This window comes from Trachurus japonicus, chromosome 21 (genome assembly GCF_045865225.1).
Source record: "Trachurus japonicus isolate A0001 chromosome 21, Traja_1.0".
In the NCBI taxonomy this organism is placed as follows: Eukaryota; Metazoa; Chordata; class Actinopteri; order Carangiformes; family Carangidae; genus Trachurus; species Trachurus japonicus.
The window spans coordinates 12,632,749-12,649,596 of NC_140927.1; the positions used below are offsets into that span (position 1 = coordinate 12,632,749).

Genomic DNA, 16,848 nt, shown 5'->3' on the forward strand with positions numbered 1-16,848 from the left:
CTGCTACTGTAATGAAAGCCTGCAGTATTTTTTTTTTACCCTGGACCATCCAGGTTCCCCCCAAACAGCACAACATCACTGACTTCAGTTGTGTTCCTTAAATTAATACACAACTTTAGTACGGTGGCAAAAAGATGTATTTATGAAGTAGATTTATCTAAAATATGGTCAAATCTTTACAAACACAATCTGTTTTAACTACTAACACACAGACCATCGTGTTGTTCTTGTCCATATTGAAATTAGCATTTAAATAATTGTCATATAGATTGGAAAAAGTTTGTGAACTCTTTGACTAATGGCATACACATAAGCTAGTCGTTGTGACGCAGGGTAATTTTGAATTAAGAGTTTGCTGTTCACCAGATTGTGCTGAAATAAACCTCACCAAAATGGAGTTTGGATATTCATTAGTCCACAGAGAGAAGACTGTCAATGAATAGGCGATTTATTTCGGTGGCTACTCTACCTAAAGTTTGGAGAGGAGCCACTTACATAACACTCCACGAAATACAGGGAAAATGTTTTATGAACCTGTGAACCTATAAGCATGATTTTTTTTGGCAAGGTTGTGCAGCACTATGGTGTAAGAGGTGCAGTGCATACCAACATGACACCATAATCCCAGAGGTGAAGTAGAGTGGAGGGAGAATCCTGATTTGGGGCATTTGCTGTCTCTGAGCCTAAACAGCTTGACATCTTTGAAGGGAAGAAGTATCTTTATAGGATAATGTCATGTTCATCTGCTGAAGCTCAGTAAAAGTTGTGACCCTAATGACCCTAAACATCAAAATAAAGCCACTACAGAATGGCATCAGACACAGAAACTATTACTACTTTGGAGCTGCCTAGACAATCACCCATAGAGATACATACAGTGTAATGGTATGAAGAGAGCTGCTCATCTCCTTATATGTCTGAGCTGAAGCAGCTGACAGGATGGTCCAAACTCCCTCCTGAACACTGTGATGGTCTGGAGGAGCTTGTAAGGGTTTATTGCTGCCAAAGGTTTGACCAGTTCTGAAGACTTACTTGTTCTACCAGCAAGGCCTTCAAAACAGTTCACATATGTTTTCACTGTATGTATCTATTCATTTACATCTGTGAAAAAACATACTCCTGAACCTAGTGTGTGAGTTTGTGTGATGCCACTCAAAACTACTACATATTAGAGAAAGAAAAAAATATCTATGGTAATGTTTATATTTGTGGCAAAAACAGGTAATGTAACCAGGACAACAAGAGTAAACTGGTGTAGCAGATTTCTCCACATGACTCTCCTTCCACCCTGTGAAGTCAACCATGCCGACCTGTGACTATAAATGGAGTGTGGTTGTCAGCATGGGGAAAGGATGCAGACTATCACTTCTGTTATGAATACGTTACGTTCCCTCCACCCTGCCTCACCTACTGCTTTCCTCTTGTTTGCAGTTGTTGTGCATCTCCTCTGTGCCTTTGTCAGTGTTTATACTGTATGTGTAATCACAATTACCCATGTGTTGCCACATTTTCATTTACTTGCTATTCACAACAACTCACAGTGTGTTCAATATTATGACTGTCATGATGACCATGAAATGTGAGGCTGTGATGAGGCCAGATTAGTCAGAAATACGCTATATATATATATTTAGCCTTCCTGTTCTTCATGCACACATACTTAGGATGCCAGCTGGCATATTCTACTTTGCATAACAACTCCCCCAATACAAAAATAGCCGTTCCTGTGTGCTCCCTCCTGTAGCGCAAAGAGTGATCCCTGCACAAACATGACACCTAAGGCAACTTAAGCAAATCAAACTGACTGGTGAAATCCAGGTGTTAGAAGATCTCAATTCTTCACATTCTCCAACACCACATCACAGTACAGTTTGACTATATCAGCTAACACTGTGTCAATGAAAGAGCAAACAAAATTACACACACCTCCACTATCACATACGGTATTTCCTGCCTTCATCTATTTAATTGTTGTGCTAATTACCACACTGCATTGTAATCTGTGATGGTAGTTCATTGATGTCCATATAAAAAAAAAATCCAAGATCCATGACTATGACTGCCCCTCAGAGATGAAGTTAGACAGAAACTAAAAATAGGTTTTAGTAGGATGATGATGGTGATGACTGAGGAGTGTCCCAGAGACTGACAGACTACACCCACTGTGTATCTATACACCTACTAACTCAGTACTTGTCAGCTGCCTGGACAAGAGGTTTTTTTAGAGGGAAGATGATGCAGGTCGAACTGCTGGTTTTACAGGCTACTGAGTAAAATCCTTTCACACCACACTGATAGGAGTTCTCTGGTGAGACATTGAATACACAGCATCCTCCTAAAGAAATATTAACCAAGTGTTGTTTAGTAAGAAATCAGATTATATTTCACAAGGATGAAAGCCATCATTATTTGTGCAAACCTTAGTTTTGGTTGACATGACTAAACTGCAGGTCTCTGGTGCCTGTGTACTTACAAGCGAGCGTAAAAATCACAGAACTCCTTATAGACTTTGACATCGCTCTTCCTTCTCTGGGACTTGGACTCGGGGACCTCGGCCTCTCCACCGTCCCCGCCCTGAAGCCTCTGGTGGTAACCGTTCATATCCTCATGAGGAATATGGTCCATGACCTCACTGTCCTCAGGAATTGAAGGTGGCAGGGCACGACCGTTCATCTTCACACTCGTTTACAACACTACTATGGGCAAAAATCCACCTAACACTTCAATTACACTGCTGTCAAAACTCCTAATACTTCAACAACAAAAAAACTCTATGCTGGTTCAGTGGTAATTTCCAGTAATAAGAGGGAGAATCCAGTAAGGAGTGGGAGCTGTAATCCACAGAGCAAGAAGGAGACAGAAACACTGATCGGACTGCACTGGGAGTACTCTCCCCTCTCTCTCTCCTCACGCACACACACACCCTCTCTCACGGACACACTCCCTCTTTTCCTCATTCCCACATCAGCTCTTTCTCTTTTTTCTCACACACACAAACGTAGTCTCCCCTCCTGTCACACTCACGGTCTATTCTTGGGTTAGGGTACTGAAATGAAACAGCCCATTCTGAGGCCTGTCCAGACAGAGGTCACTGTGCCATGGCGCTCACATACAAACACACACAAATCATTTCTGTAGTTAACAAATGTTCTGTGTCCTTAACATTTACAGTCTTTGGCTAATACGCAACTATGCTATCAATCTGCATACGACTGTGTGTTTGCGTGTTAAACAGCTGGAACTGTCAGCTTTCAGGGGGATGTAACAACGTGGCTCCAACTCAGTATTGCGCAAAGTGATGTTGTTCTGCCAAGCAGAGAAGCTAAAGCAGTGAGTTTACAATATAAAAGGAAAAGAACAAACAATAACATACTGTTCATTTCAGTATTGCAATTGTTGAATAAACACATCAGAGCAAGAAATGAATATGTTTAGATGCACATACAGGGGCTAAAATTACAAGTAAATATTGTCTAATCCGTATCATCCTCTGGAAGTGTACTGCAGTTTTCTGAATTTTATTAATAGTAGGAACTGACACTGACCTAATTCAATGCTTGTTTCAACATCACTCACCAACATAATATCCCCTTCCTTTGCAGCTCTCGTGCCATGCACCTACTTGCCGTGCACCTACTTCCATAGCAGGACACTCAAAAATCTAATAAGAGTTTGGTATGTGACAAGACAACAAGTGCCACATTTGGCTTTGAATGTCTCAGTGAAAACACAGTGGCAAGCTGAGCAGGAATCTTTACACGCTTTCAAATTCACGTTCACTATTTCCAAATATACTTTAAGCCCCCTGCTGATAAACAATGTCATCTGATTATTTATGGACTGCTTATTTTAGACGGTAAAGGACCCTGACAGGATTCAAACTCAGGACATAATGGAAACATTGAATGTGCCCTCTGGAAGTCAAACGAACAACTTGAAAATCATTGCCCTAAGGAATCCAATATTGGGCTACGCCATGGCATTCCTCTAAACTCAGACAAATCTGTGTCTCCGCTGGGTAAATGATAGCTCTTCACGTGGTTACACTGGACCGGCATCTCAAATTAACAGCCACGTCCCAAATCATCAAAACATGAAGCCAGATCTGAAAATATACTGAAGTGAAACTGAACCGTTTCATGCTCCATTGGAGACAGTTGCTGTGTTTATCCTGCAAAACTACAAGACACAAACAATAAACAAGTGTCAAAACTACAACTATCGTGGTTGTTCTGTGTGTGCGTCTGTGTGTGCGTGTGTGAGTGTGTCAGCTGAAACATGTCTCCAAGACCGTAAGTATAACAGTCTTCTACATTACTCCATCACTCTACAAATAGACACTGAGTGGAGCCTCAACTCCAAACTAGGTGCTGGCAGCTGCTGTTCTGTCTGTGTATGTGTGTGTGTGTGTGTGTGTGTGTGTGTGTGTGTGTGTGTGTGTGTGTGTGTGTGTGTGTGTGTGTGTGTGTGTGTGTGTGTGTGTGTAAGAGAGTTTGTATACATAGTTGGGGCCAACTCAGCCTCCTTTTAAAACGTCTGCCAACTTGCACAAAACATCCTTCATTTAATCACATTTTTCAGTTTTTGTCAGACCCTGCCAATCTTTGAATGCTGTGATTAGGTAATTTTAAAAATGAACCATATTCGCACTATTATCTCTCTTTCTGTTGTGGTGATGTGTTGTAGCATATTATATTCAGCACAGTGTAATACCAGAAAGAGATTATTTAACAAAACCACACATTCTTCTCCTTGAAACACTATTTAAACTATTTGGTCTCTAACAAGAGGCAGTCTGACATGGGAAACATAATGAGCCAAATATTTCACCAGACAACATTTAAAGCTACCAGAGCCTTTCAAGATCATTGTCTCCATATCAAAGTCACATGCTGTGTGTGTGGGGGGGGCTCTCATCCACTGGGAACCAGTGTTGAGTGACTGGGGTACAAAGGGCAGAGGGTGGGTGCCCAACAGGAAACACGTCTTTCCTCCTGATTGCAGTTGTTGCCATGTTTCAGAGAGGTCCACCCTAAAATAAGAGCACATGAACAGTGCAGCTCTCTGTGCTCCCTGACACAACAATACGCATTTCTGCATATTTGATTGTTAGTTTGTGCTTATAACTGCAATTAAACATTAATAAGCATTTCAAAGATTTATTTAGAGTGCAGATATTTTGTGATAATATGTGGGACTGTGGGATTTTCTGAAAATGGTGAACACAGTGTGGAAAATAACTTTAATAGTAAAATACAAAAAAAAAAGACTTGGTTCTTGCTAAAGTCAGGTTCCACTTTTACATTTTGCGAACAGGATGACAGTCTTGCAAATCTGCCACGGGCTCCTGAGTAGAGTTGTTAGAAACTATGATGCTGCTCACTTTCATCTTTCCATGTAGGCTACTATCGAATGTCATGTTGTCTGATCTCAGTGTTACATTTTACCTTGTACACATACGTAACATAAAGTCAAGCTTTACTGTTCCCTCAGCATATATCCTGCAAATAGACATGATTAAACTTTGTCTGAGTACTGAGCAAGATCCGTTATTGCTTGATGACCACATTTACCAAAATCAATATTTTAGAGCATTCATTTTCACCGACAGAGAGAGAAAGAGAGAGAGAGAGACAGAAAGAATGTGAATGCCGACTTGAACTTAAAAATGGCAACAGCAACTGTCAGCAGTCGACAAGGTGTCTCTTGGGTGTTCCCACTGTAGGTTAGGATTTTGTGACTTCCAAATAGGGCCATTGGAGTCAAAGGTCAGGTCACTCATTCTCAAGTAGAAGAAGTAGGAAATACACTGATGAACTGACCTCTGTAGCTATTCATTTTCCCACAGAGGGATGACTTGTGTACATAAAGTCCTGCAGTTACTCTCAGCAGCTCGTGTGGGCCCCACCAGTCTGAAATATGTAACCTAATAACACAAAGTTAAATATAAATTATATAATTAGTTAATTTTATTTTCCATCTGAGAAGAAAAGCCCTAGTCATTTTGTAGAACAAAATCTTCTAAAACCCATCAGACATTGGTGAACCTTCACAATCTTTGATAATGTGAACAAATAACAGCTAATTCAGTAAAATATAATTCCTATTGACATTTATACAGTTCCCAAAAGTGTTTTGTTCCAGTAAGAACAATGATTCATTTGGCAACTTTGGCACATTTTCTTAAATATGTTTTTCTTCTGTTTTTAATGTTAATTTACTTCCATCATAAAATATGAGTATTAAAAGCACTGCTTTATTGCACAGTAAATCTGGGAATTCTTTTAAAAAATATATTTTCTAACATTTTATTAACTACACAATTAATCAATTAGCTAGTTGATTAAAATTCAATCCAATTTTACTAATCATTCAGTCACAGTCTGTAATTAGAACATAAATGCAATGAACTGCAATGTATGAGGTGGGACTTTCCTACTGAAAGCTTGTGTTAATGTAATGATCTGTGTCTGCAGAATATCTGAAGACATCTAGACCTGACAGAAAGACAGCCCTGACTCTCTCAGCTGGTGTACGACAAGCAGACTGGAGAGACAAATCAAACACACCCCTCCTCACACACCCACACTCACCCACACACACTGTGTCAACAGCAACCATGGTAACACACACATGAGGACTGTTGGGCAAAACCATTACCATTTTTCCTTTGGCAAGCTCTTATGGACTCAAGCACACAAAAATGAGCACATTTATAACACTCACAGACACACTGATTCAGTGACTGTGCAAACATAATTCATGACTAACATTTCCTTTGTTTTGGACTTTTTGTTCCAGACGCCCATTTTGACCTCTAGTCCCACTTAACGTTACAGGACATACTGGAACACAACACACAACTCAGAGGAAATCGGTGACATGTTGCTGATTTAATCATTTATTCTCATATAATGCATAAACACATAAAACATCTTTGAAACTGTGGTGTGGTCCACTTTGGGTCAACAATGTAATTTATTGTAGGGCTCTGTTTCATACCGTATTTAAGCATCAACTAAGTCTGATGACCATGATGGGATGTTCTGAACAATAGTGAATATCAGTCTCTGTGCATAAGAGAGCTTGAGGGTTTAGTGATGTCTTTTCCCATGACTCCTCAACTGGTTTAGCTTGATTGTGGTTTTACCTGGAGTTTCCACACTGATGACAAAACTCTGACTGACAGACTGATTCTCGTCCCTATCTTGCATGTTTTCTTCTGCCTGTGTACTGTAAACTACTACTACAAAATCTTATCTTGTACTAATTATCATACTTGGACTTATTACACTTCATGTATTGTCACGTTGTCGATGCTCTGGCCCTCTGGTACTAATGTACATGCTAGACAAAAAAAGAATATTAAGGAAATTGTATGTAGAGGGGGAAGAGGATGGGTGGAAAGAAATGAAGGGTTTGACTGGGGACACTTCTAACAGGAGAGCTCCCCCTTTCTGTCCACATTCCTCACATTGCTACATTCCTCTAATCACTTCAGGATCCCTCACACACACACACACACACACACACACACACACACACACACACACACACACACACACACACAGGCCAAATACCTGTGAGACCAATATTGCACAAGTCTGCCCACACTGCACATGAGATCAGAGGATGCAGCCACATCAGCTTTAAAATCTGTTGATCAAATACTCCACCACAGCTCACCTCATCTATCCTTGTCAATACACACACACAGAAAAGGACTTTTCATCAAAGGTTTCTTGATAACGATAATGTTCTGTAACAACACAAACAGACCAAATCTACGATTCATTACATTTATGCCAGACAGTGTTGGCTAACACCAGATTATGAAAACAGTGCTGAAAGCCAGGCAAAGATAACAAAACCAACCCATAGATCACATTAGTTTAAGAAGATTAGCCATCAGCTCAAAAAGGTCATCACACACGACATTATACTGTAACAGCAACCCAACAAATATGACCATATTTTCATAGAAAATCTACGGGGAAGATATTCTGTCAGGAAAACCAAAACAAGTTGGTTGATTTGAGCAGCACTTTACGATTTTCTTTTACTGGATGGAAGAATTTGAGAAAATGACAACGACTCACATCCAGTGAATCATGATCATGAATGTAAAACACCTACACAAACAGCAGATGTCTTATCGCTGCATCAACATTTCTTAGATGCAGTCACATAAATAATTTGACAGAATATGAGAAACTTCACAGAGGAGGACTCACCTGAAGCTGTCCCTAGCCAGACTTCCATAGCTGTCTGGTCTTTCCTGTCTCCGTCTGTACAAGTCTGAGTTTGACAACTCTTTCAGCCTCAGAGAGTTCATCGCCCCTTCGCCTTTCTCTCTACCTCCCTCCCTTCCTTCCTTCCTAGCCCTCGTCCGTCGAGAACACTCAGTCCACAGAAAGAGGGGTCCTCCAGAGAAAATTGCGTGTTAATGTTTGATTCAAATATCAATCCGCTCTTGTTCTCTCTCTCTGAAACACACCTCCAGGGCTCGCACCCTTGAGAAAGGACATATACAGAGGTGTGGTCTCGCAACCTGCACACCTATCAGCTACTTAATGCTCCTCCTCCCCCTGCAACAGCAGGTAGAGGGAAAACGCCTCAGAGGAAGGGAGAGGGAGACAGATAAGAAGAGAGCAGCAGAGCCCTTTTCTGGCCTTTGGCCTCTAGCGTCTCCCTGCCTCCTACTTCTGCTTTTGCCTCATTCCTCTGTTTAAACAGAAAGCAACAAGTGAGAGTACAAATGACGAAGACGAAACAGTGATAAGCTCTTCGCAGTAGAGTAGAGATGCACCAGTCATCCTACTGGAGCATCAAAAGCCCAACACGGCATTTACTGTAAGAGTTAAAAACAAAACAAAAAAAACTCTTCACCCATGAACATTGTTGCCATTTTTTGTTGTTAGATTTGCACGTCTCTGTTGTGGACTATGTGATTTCCCAGCAGAAACAACACACTATTGAGAAAGGCTAAAATGCCAATCTATGAATAATTCATCACAGTGATATGTGGGAACAAGGGCTCCTCTCCCTCACACGCACAACACCACAGCAGAGTGCAGAGTTTCAGGCACAGCTGATGGTCGCCTCTCACTCAGACAACTTTAATTACAAACACGAGGCGGTGACACCGACCAGAGCGGCGGGGACACGACTGGTCCGAGGATGTGGAACCAAACGAGTAAAGTCAACAAGAAGAAAACACAACCCAGGTTTGTGGTGCTGTAAAACACAACATGAAAACTGTGTTTGAACTCAGTGTGACCCACTCCTGATCATCACAGCTCTGTGTTGAAGTCAACACCAACCAAATGTAAGTCAAATACTAAAAATATCCTTTTGTATTTTACTACTTCTGGTACAAACTGCAAACAACTAACATCCCGCTTATCCTCAATAATAAATAATGATTACTACCAGTTCTGACTGACTGAAATCTAAAAGATGCCCTTCTTTATTCGGTGTATACCATTTTCAGTATCTGTTTTTTGTACATCCATGATGTTGTTAAACAGCTGGGTGACAGAAACCGTGTCTCTCCTGAAGAGGTACAGCTGATTGCACCGTGCAGATTCACCCTCAGCAGCTTGTCTTGACCTGCTCAGCATTCCTCATGAGTTTGACGAACACACACTCACAGAAACGTAGAATGTGCATATTGAACTTCAAGCTTCACATCCTGAGAGAGCTGCACCTGGGTCACAGTGGCGCAGGCTGACATGTCTGAGTACGCCACAACGTTCACAATGAATCATATAGCTTTAGGCTTTAAAAGTGTGGTTGCAATCCTCTGAAATCATCGTACCAGTCTGAGTTCACATAACCTGTAATTCAGTCCGTTTTTGGTATGTGCGTTTTTTTCTTCAGTTTGTCTCAAAAGTTAATCATCACAGCGTGTCCTATGAATTCAACTTTAAGGGAACTTGTTGATGATGACGGTGCTATGGCAACTGTGAGATTTACAGCCCAATCGATACCAGAGTTGTGTGGTATGAATGTGTTGAGAGAATAGTTCCTCTCTCTCTCACACACAAACACACACCAGTTTGGCAGAAAAAGAGCAGACAATCCAAAGAAGCTCAATTAAAAAATAAAAACTCCCTCCCAAATGCGACAGTGCCACCATGTGGGCAACACTGATACTACAGCTGCTCTGTCAACTTGAGGCTCTAGTACCATGACAGCAACCCTTCAACAATGTAATGACGGAAACGTATGTTATAAGGTTAGAATTACTGCAGAATTACTGTTTATTGGACAAATTTTATCAGCTGCATTTTTAAACACATCACAGCAAACTGGGCTTTGGCTCCAAACATGTTACAGTGATGTGATGTGAATTATTCCGTCATACTTTGTAGTTGCTTCTGTTGCAACTGTTCTCCTTTTCACAAGAAACTTGAATTAGTGTGAATCTTGGCACTACCACCCACGCACATAATAGGAAGTGTACAGACAAGGGCATACAAAACAGTCCAAATGCTGCGCCACTCCTCCAAAATGCATGTAATGAAACCTCTCTGGAATTGAGCTGACGCCCAAATCAATACAGTTAGAAGAAATGCACTGTACGGCATTTAAATAAACACTCAGCTTCCTCAAACAACATAATCACAGAATTTGTGCATTAAATATGAAGTACATAATGGAGACTTGCAGTCAATGTGACAATAATCACAATGAAAAATAGTTCAGAGAATAAACTTATCTTACCAATGTTTTGTGGCGACTGTAATGCGGCTACTCAGTTGTTGCTAAATTCCCTTTGCTGTCACTGCAGACGCTTGCGCTGCTGTTATCTCAGCCTGCATGGCCACATCACTTCCTATTTGCTCTGTGTGTGTGTGTGTGTGTGTGTGTGTGTGTGTGTGTGTGTGTGTGTGTGTCAAATTGCGTCCGCCTGTGTTTGGGCACAAGCTACTACTCACATGTGTGAAGATGAGGAGAGAGAGGGGAAGAGATCAAGAGACTGAGATGCCTTCAGTGTCCCTGGATGGATAATGAAATTCTCATACACCTGTCGTGTTGTGTTTCTCTCCAGCCTGAAGTCTGCCTTGTTTTTATCATTGATAACAGAGTGAGGTTTCACTACAGGAACTGCAGTGCCTTGTCACTAACTATGGAAGCTCCAGTGAGTCCAAGTCAAACTGTGCTGCCCCTTCATACTGTCAGTCAACCAGCAAATCTCAAAACAGGTCTCAACCTTCAGAACAGGAAGAACCAAGTACATATTTACATTTTATAAAATGAAGCTATTGGTAGTTAGTATTTTCTTTCACAGATGATCTCTTAACGTTTCACTGCACATAACACATCAGCCATATTATCTCTTGACTCACACACACACGCCCTACCATGGAGGAACTGCTGCAAGAGGACCATACATCCTGTTGTTCCATACTTCCTTCAGCTGAGCGGTTATGATTGTCATGCTGAACACATTATACTATAGAGTGCCGAAGCGGAAGCAGCCCCAGGGGTCCTCAACTCGGAAAAAGGCTCCATGCAAATGAACGGTAGCCAAAGTTTTATTTCGTGATCCGATTGAATTGTGCCATGAGAAAAAAATATGACCTCTACCTGTTTAAAACAGGGTCCATAACCAGAAAGAGTCCATAACCAGAAAGACTACAGGTCGCGTAGGTGTCGTCACACACCAAATGCCGCCCTTTCCCATGTCAGTTGGTGACGTATTTTTTGTGGGACACCAGATTTGTAGTCCGCAGAGCGTCGTCACACAAAAATACATTCTCCTGCTGCCGTTTTACGATAAACTGCTGATTTCTGGGCATGAAACGTGATGTTTTAAACAGGTAGAGGACATATTTTTTTGTCATGGCACAATTCAAACGAATCACGAAATAAAACTTGGACTCCCGTTCATTTGTATGGAGACTTTTTTCGAATTGAGGACCCCTGGGGCTGCTTCCGCTTCGGCACTCCATAAAGTAAAGCCTGCTGACAACAGTTTGCCAGTGTTTCTTACAGTCATCACACAGATACAGTAAGTCTTCGGTGCAGAAAGGGCCAGCACAAACAAGAGGACACACAGTGCTGTTGATTCTCGTTTGCTGCCAGTTGCATGAGATAGATGGAAGCATCTAGGGCTTGGCGATATATCGATCTCGATTCAGGATCGCGATAGATTTTTAAAGTGAACTCATGTCGTCCTCCCAAACTGAACACATTGTCTGGTTTCATCAGGATACAGGATGCTCCTTGAACTGCCTCAGCAAAAAATACATATCAAATCGAAATATCGAGAATCGATCAATATGGAAAAATATAATTATTGTGATTTTTTTCCCTTACTGCCCAGCCCTATAGTATCTCATGATTTTGTCATTATTATGAATAAGTGCAAATGCAAAACACCATTATTCAACTTGTGCATTTTTATTTTGAAAATATGAAACATACCTATCACACAAATGAACGACATATTTTCAATACCTGAAGTTTGAGAAACATACAGCATATCTTACAAATACAAGGCACAAGAGAATCAGGCCTATGCCTAAACTAATAGGACCTGGATGCATTTAGTAAATTTACTCTGCAAGCGGATAAATAACTAGAAGAGTGACAGAATCAGTCTGTATTCCAACTGAAATGATAACCATAAAACTTCCAAAGGCTGTTAAAAAAAAAGTTTATCGTTTAAGAGAACAAAACAAAACATATGTTTTTAGATATTTTTGAGTTAATGTTGTATTTACACAGAATAGACTCTGTCTTGGTGCTTTGGAGCAGTAGATCGGTCTGTGTGTTGATCTGTGTGTTGTAGGCAGTGCTGACCTCTCCGGTCCTCCTCTGCCACTGAAAATACAAAATAAGAATTCATTCATGTTTTTAACTGTGCACTCTCACAAACACCATGTCCCTAACAAACCCTGCAAACACACAAGACACTCTCCTTGGTAAACTGGGCAGTTCTCTTTCACAATGAATGCATATTCATAGTTTAAGGCCCAGTGCATCATTGGCATATCTTGTGTTTAGTTGCTCACCTACTATTTAGCCTATGTTACTGTAAGTGTCACAGATCTCAGTTTAATCTGAAGATGTGTTAAAATCATTAACTGTGTAACTGCTCTAACCTGTGGATAAATTAAGACGGCAGTGAGACGGAAACAAGAAGTGATCAGGGGGAAAAAATCACATTTCCATAACATGTTGTAAAGTAATTTAGCCCTGGCTTCCTGTCATGCACTCAGTGCTAAGTATCCCTCACTCCACCCACCGAAAACATTAACTTGTAATTACAACACATGTGATTTTTCTCCAGCAACAAACACAAACTCACCTGTTGGCTGCTCAGTTATGATCTGAGGGTTCGTCCTCTTGTCTCTTGTTCTCCTCTCAACCTCCTGACACATTTAAATTGACTCACAACGCCACCTGCTGCCATAGAAGGCAAATTACTCCGTACTCGGCAGAAAGACTGTGCCAAAAGTGACGTGATATTTTTCCTCTTTGCAGGGTTAACCATTTGTACTTAGCTGCAATAGTGTGCGTGCTATTTGTTTCTGAATAACAATACAGTGTATTGGTCATATGTTGTACATTTTATATTTGATTTGACATTTTGCATTAATTTGTTAATGATGTTTTGTATTTGCAAACACTATGATTGTTCATATATTGTATTTGCAAAAAGATATTTTGTTTATCCTCACTTTTCACAGGAAATTGGGTTCAAAGACTAAAAAGTCACATTTTTTAAATGTATACCGGTAGTTGTTTTTCCAAGTATGTGACACAAAGTCATGCATATGACAGTAGTATTAGTATTTGTGCTTAATATGGCCTTAAGTATCATTAGTGAAAAGAGCTTTATCATTGTCTTCAGTTCTGCCCTGCTCATTTGTTGCAATAAGCAAGTATTGTTGTGTAAATCTACTATTGATACCAAGATAAAACTTTCTCACTCTGCCTCACATTAAATGGATTTTGATGTTAAGAGAGTGACAGGCCATTGTTGTGCTTCCATAGCTGTAAGACAATGGGATGTCTCTTCAGCTCATATAACAAATCCTCTGTGCCTCATGTCAAGTTGATAATGCAGTGTAATATCAGTAAGCATGTAGGCTATGCGAGTTACAATAACCATTCAAACTCACTCACATCACATGCATCAAGTTATACACACACACACAGCCCAGATCCTACATCACACAAGTTCACGGCTCTTCCAAACAAGGACAAGTTCACGCCGCCGACTGAGACATTCTTCTAAGCTCCAGTTGTATCAACACAGTGTAGGATCAGATAAAAGTGTAATGCGTCGGGAATGCAGCAATCCTCTGGCTTTTTAAAAAGACTTGCCCTGTTACAATTTTAAATGACTATAAAGATTTATAAAAGCCGGTTTCATTCCAGACCATAATTAACTCAGCGGTGCACAGAGTAGCTTTTTACACTGGTGGAAAAGATATTGCTCCAAACAGCGGTCCCTGGGGACTGGATGGTCAGGAAGTGGTTTGGAAAGCAATAACTACTGTCCAGTGAGTTTGTGTGGACATTCCTGTGCAGGGAGGAGGTTTGTCTGCAGAAAATGAAGAAACATCCTCTCTCCTTCTTTAAAATGTATTTCTCACTGCTAATCTGACTTCTTAAGTCTGATCTATAGGCCAGTGCAAATATGTCAAGTAATCTTTAAGCCATTGGGTCTGAACACTGTATGTTAAATCTCTGATACAATACAGTGGAGAGAATCATCACAGACAAGTTCATGAATACATCTTTAACCATTTTGTTTGGTCGTGACCATAGACTGGTAGTAACATGGATACACACAGGGGGAGCTAACAGCTAACCAAACTTTTGATAACTGGTTATTGATTCCGTGAAGAAAAGAAAAGAAACTACACTAACCGCAGTTCCACATCCATTAAATAAGAACAGTTTTTCAGAGCAGACTATGACTTTTTGTTGCTTCAACAGCTCCTCAGCTAAAAGCTCCCACCGATGACCCAGTAGAGGGCGCCAGCTGTCAGCTGAAGCGGCCAAGTTGAGATTGCAGCCGCACAGAGAAATTAATTGTTAGTGGCACAACTAACTGTGATTCACTTTTCCGTGATAAAAGCTACTCGCTCAAATGCAAACAGGCCAGGTTTTTGTGTATGAGAGACAACACTAACCTGGCAGCTTGTTTGAAACCCAATTTCACGTAATTAATTCACGGTTTTCCAGCACATAAGAGACCGAGCCGACCCGGGACTGCGTTTTTTCCCCCTTCCACCGTCAAACTGTCAACTTCCCAACTTTTTCAGGAAAACGCCTCTCCGGAGAAAACACATTGGAACTTATCACTTACCCGTTCGTCATTTCAGCGATGGCGAGCATCTCTCCGCGCTCTCCCGGACCAAACCAGTGTTTCGTGTCCTCAGCCGCTGCCGTCCAGATGTTGTACAGTCGCAGATGTACAGTAGAGCTCCTCAGTGAGCGGAATGGCGATGCTGGGCCTCGCCTCTGTCTCAACCGTCAACGCTCCGTCAACGGCGCAGCACACTTCCGCTCCGACCCTTCAAAATAAAACACGATGACGCTCAGAACTGTGCAGTGTGGGGCACGTTACTTTTAAACGTGTTTATTATTATTTTGTGGCGAGACTTTGAGTCAAGTAAAGGCACATTATATTGTCTAATTGTATGTAGCCCACATATATAAAAGTCAGGTTTGCTCTCAGTTTTGAGGCATGATAATAATAACACACAAGTAGGCTACCTATAGGGGTTATTGAGAGATTTTGCCTGCATGCATGCTGGGATGCTGTTGGGACACTTGAATTGACCATAGCTATTGCTGATATCATTCTACACTGATAGAGACTGTCTATGGTATCATTAAGAAGTGTTTTGCTCTGGGCAGTCTTCGGCACTCAACAAGTGTTATTTGACTATTGTAGCATTTAGTGCAGGCAGGGTGACGGTGGCAGTGAGTTGCAGGCAGCAGGTTGTTCAGATCAAGCTGGGTAAAAGTCCAGCTGCTCTAAGTTTAAGTCTAAGAATTTTTTTTTTCTTATCACAGGTGCATTTTAACAGAACTGGTGCAGTCAAATTGATTAAATAGATCTGCGCTTTTATTTTGAAAACCAACGAACCAGGTTACTATTTTGCTGTGCATCTAGGGCAGCTTCTCAACCAGCCTGCGAGCTTCCAACACTGGAGAAATACAATTTAGGCTATAGAGCCAGAAAAGAGCCAGACCCGCCCTGAGAAGTCAGTAACTCGTGTCTCTGACAACAACACGGTAAACATCATGAAGCTGACCCCTCTGTTGCTGCTTGCTGCTGCTCAATCTTCTGCTGCCTTACATCATGTAGCCTACTGTAGATAGGAAACATCAGCTCGGGATACATGGAAAGTTTTCATTCTGGGAACTATACAGTAAGTTCAACATGGCGGGTGAGCGCAGTGAAGAAAACTATTCCAGACAAGGAACAGTGAGATTTTTCCAAACCCATCTACAGGTTTTTTCAAACGGACTAAATAAAAGATTGTCAGCAGTAGGACTGCAGAGGGCACGCGAGGATAAAAGACACGATAAAAAAAATGTATAGCAAAGAAAATAATAGGGAGAAATGCATTACACATCTGCAAGATGTTAATGATAGTGCTGCTCCCCAGTGATGTAAGGAAGTAATAACATGTTTACTTTTCCTTCCAGTAGCAGAAACTATTTGTCGTTTCCTCTCCTGACTGCGTCATAATACCCCAAACCACATTTATGTCCTTAAAAGGAAAGCCCCTGCACCCCCATTCCTCCTGGATGAGGACTGTCATAGTAACGACGGAATTTCAGAGTAAGAAAGAGACTATTGATGCATCT

At 41.1% G+C, this 16,848-nt stretch overlaps 1 protein-coding gene across 9 annotated transcripts in view; it reads right to left on the bottom strand.

The window, feature by feature from the left end:
• lims2 (LIM and senescent cell antigen-like domains 2) overlaps positions 1-15,491 on the bottom strand; it is a 28,179-nt gene extending 12,688 nt beyond the window's left edge. For 3 of the 9 annotated variants that reach the window (XM_085766100.1, XM_085766098.1, XM_085766099.1), the window contains exon 1: positions 2,474-2,867. In XM_085766100.1, coding sequence (XP_085622226.1) covers positions 2,474-2,673 — 200 coding nt within the window. In that variant the 5' untranslated portion in view covers positions 2,674-2,867. Of the gene's footprint in view, positions 1-2,473; positions 2,868-8,234; positions 8,528-10,728; positions 10,784-15,334 lie in introns of those variants that run through there. The other 6 variants (XM_085766105.1, XM_085766104.1, XM_085766107.1 and 3 more) reach the window with 4 other exon arrangements.
• Positions 15,492-16,848: the final 1,357 nt, after the last annotated feature.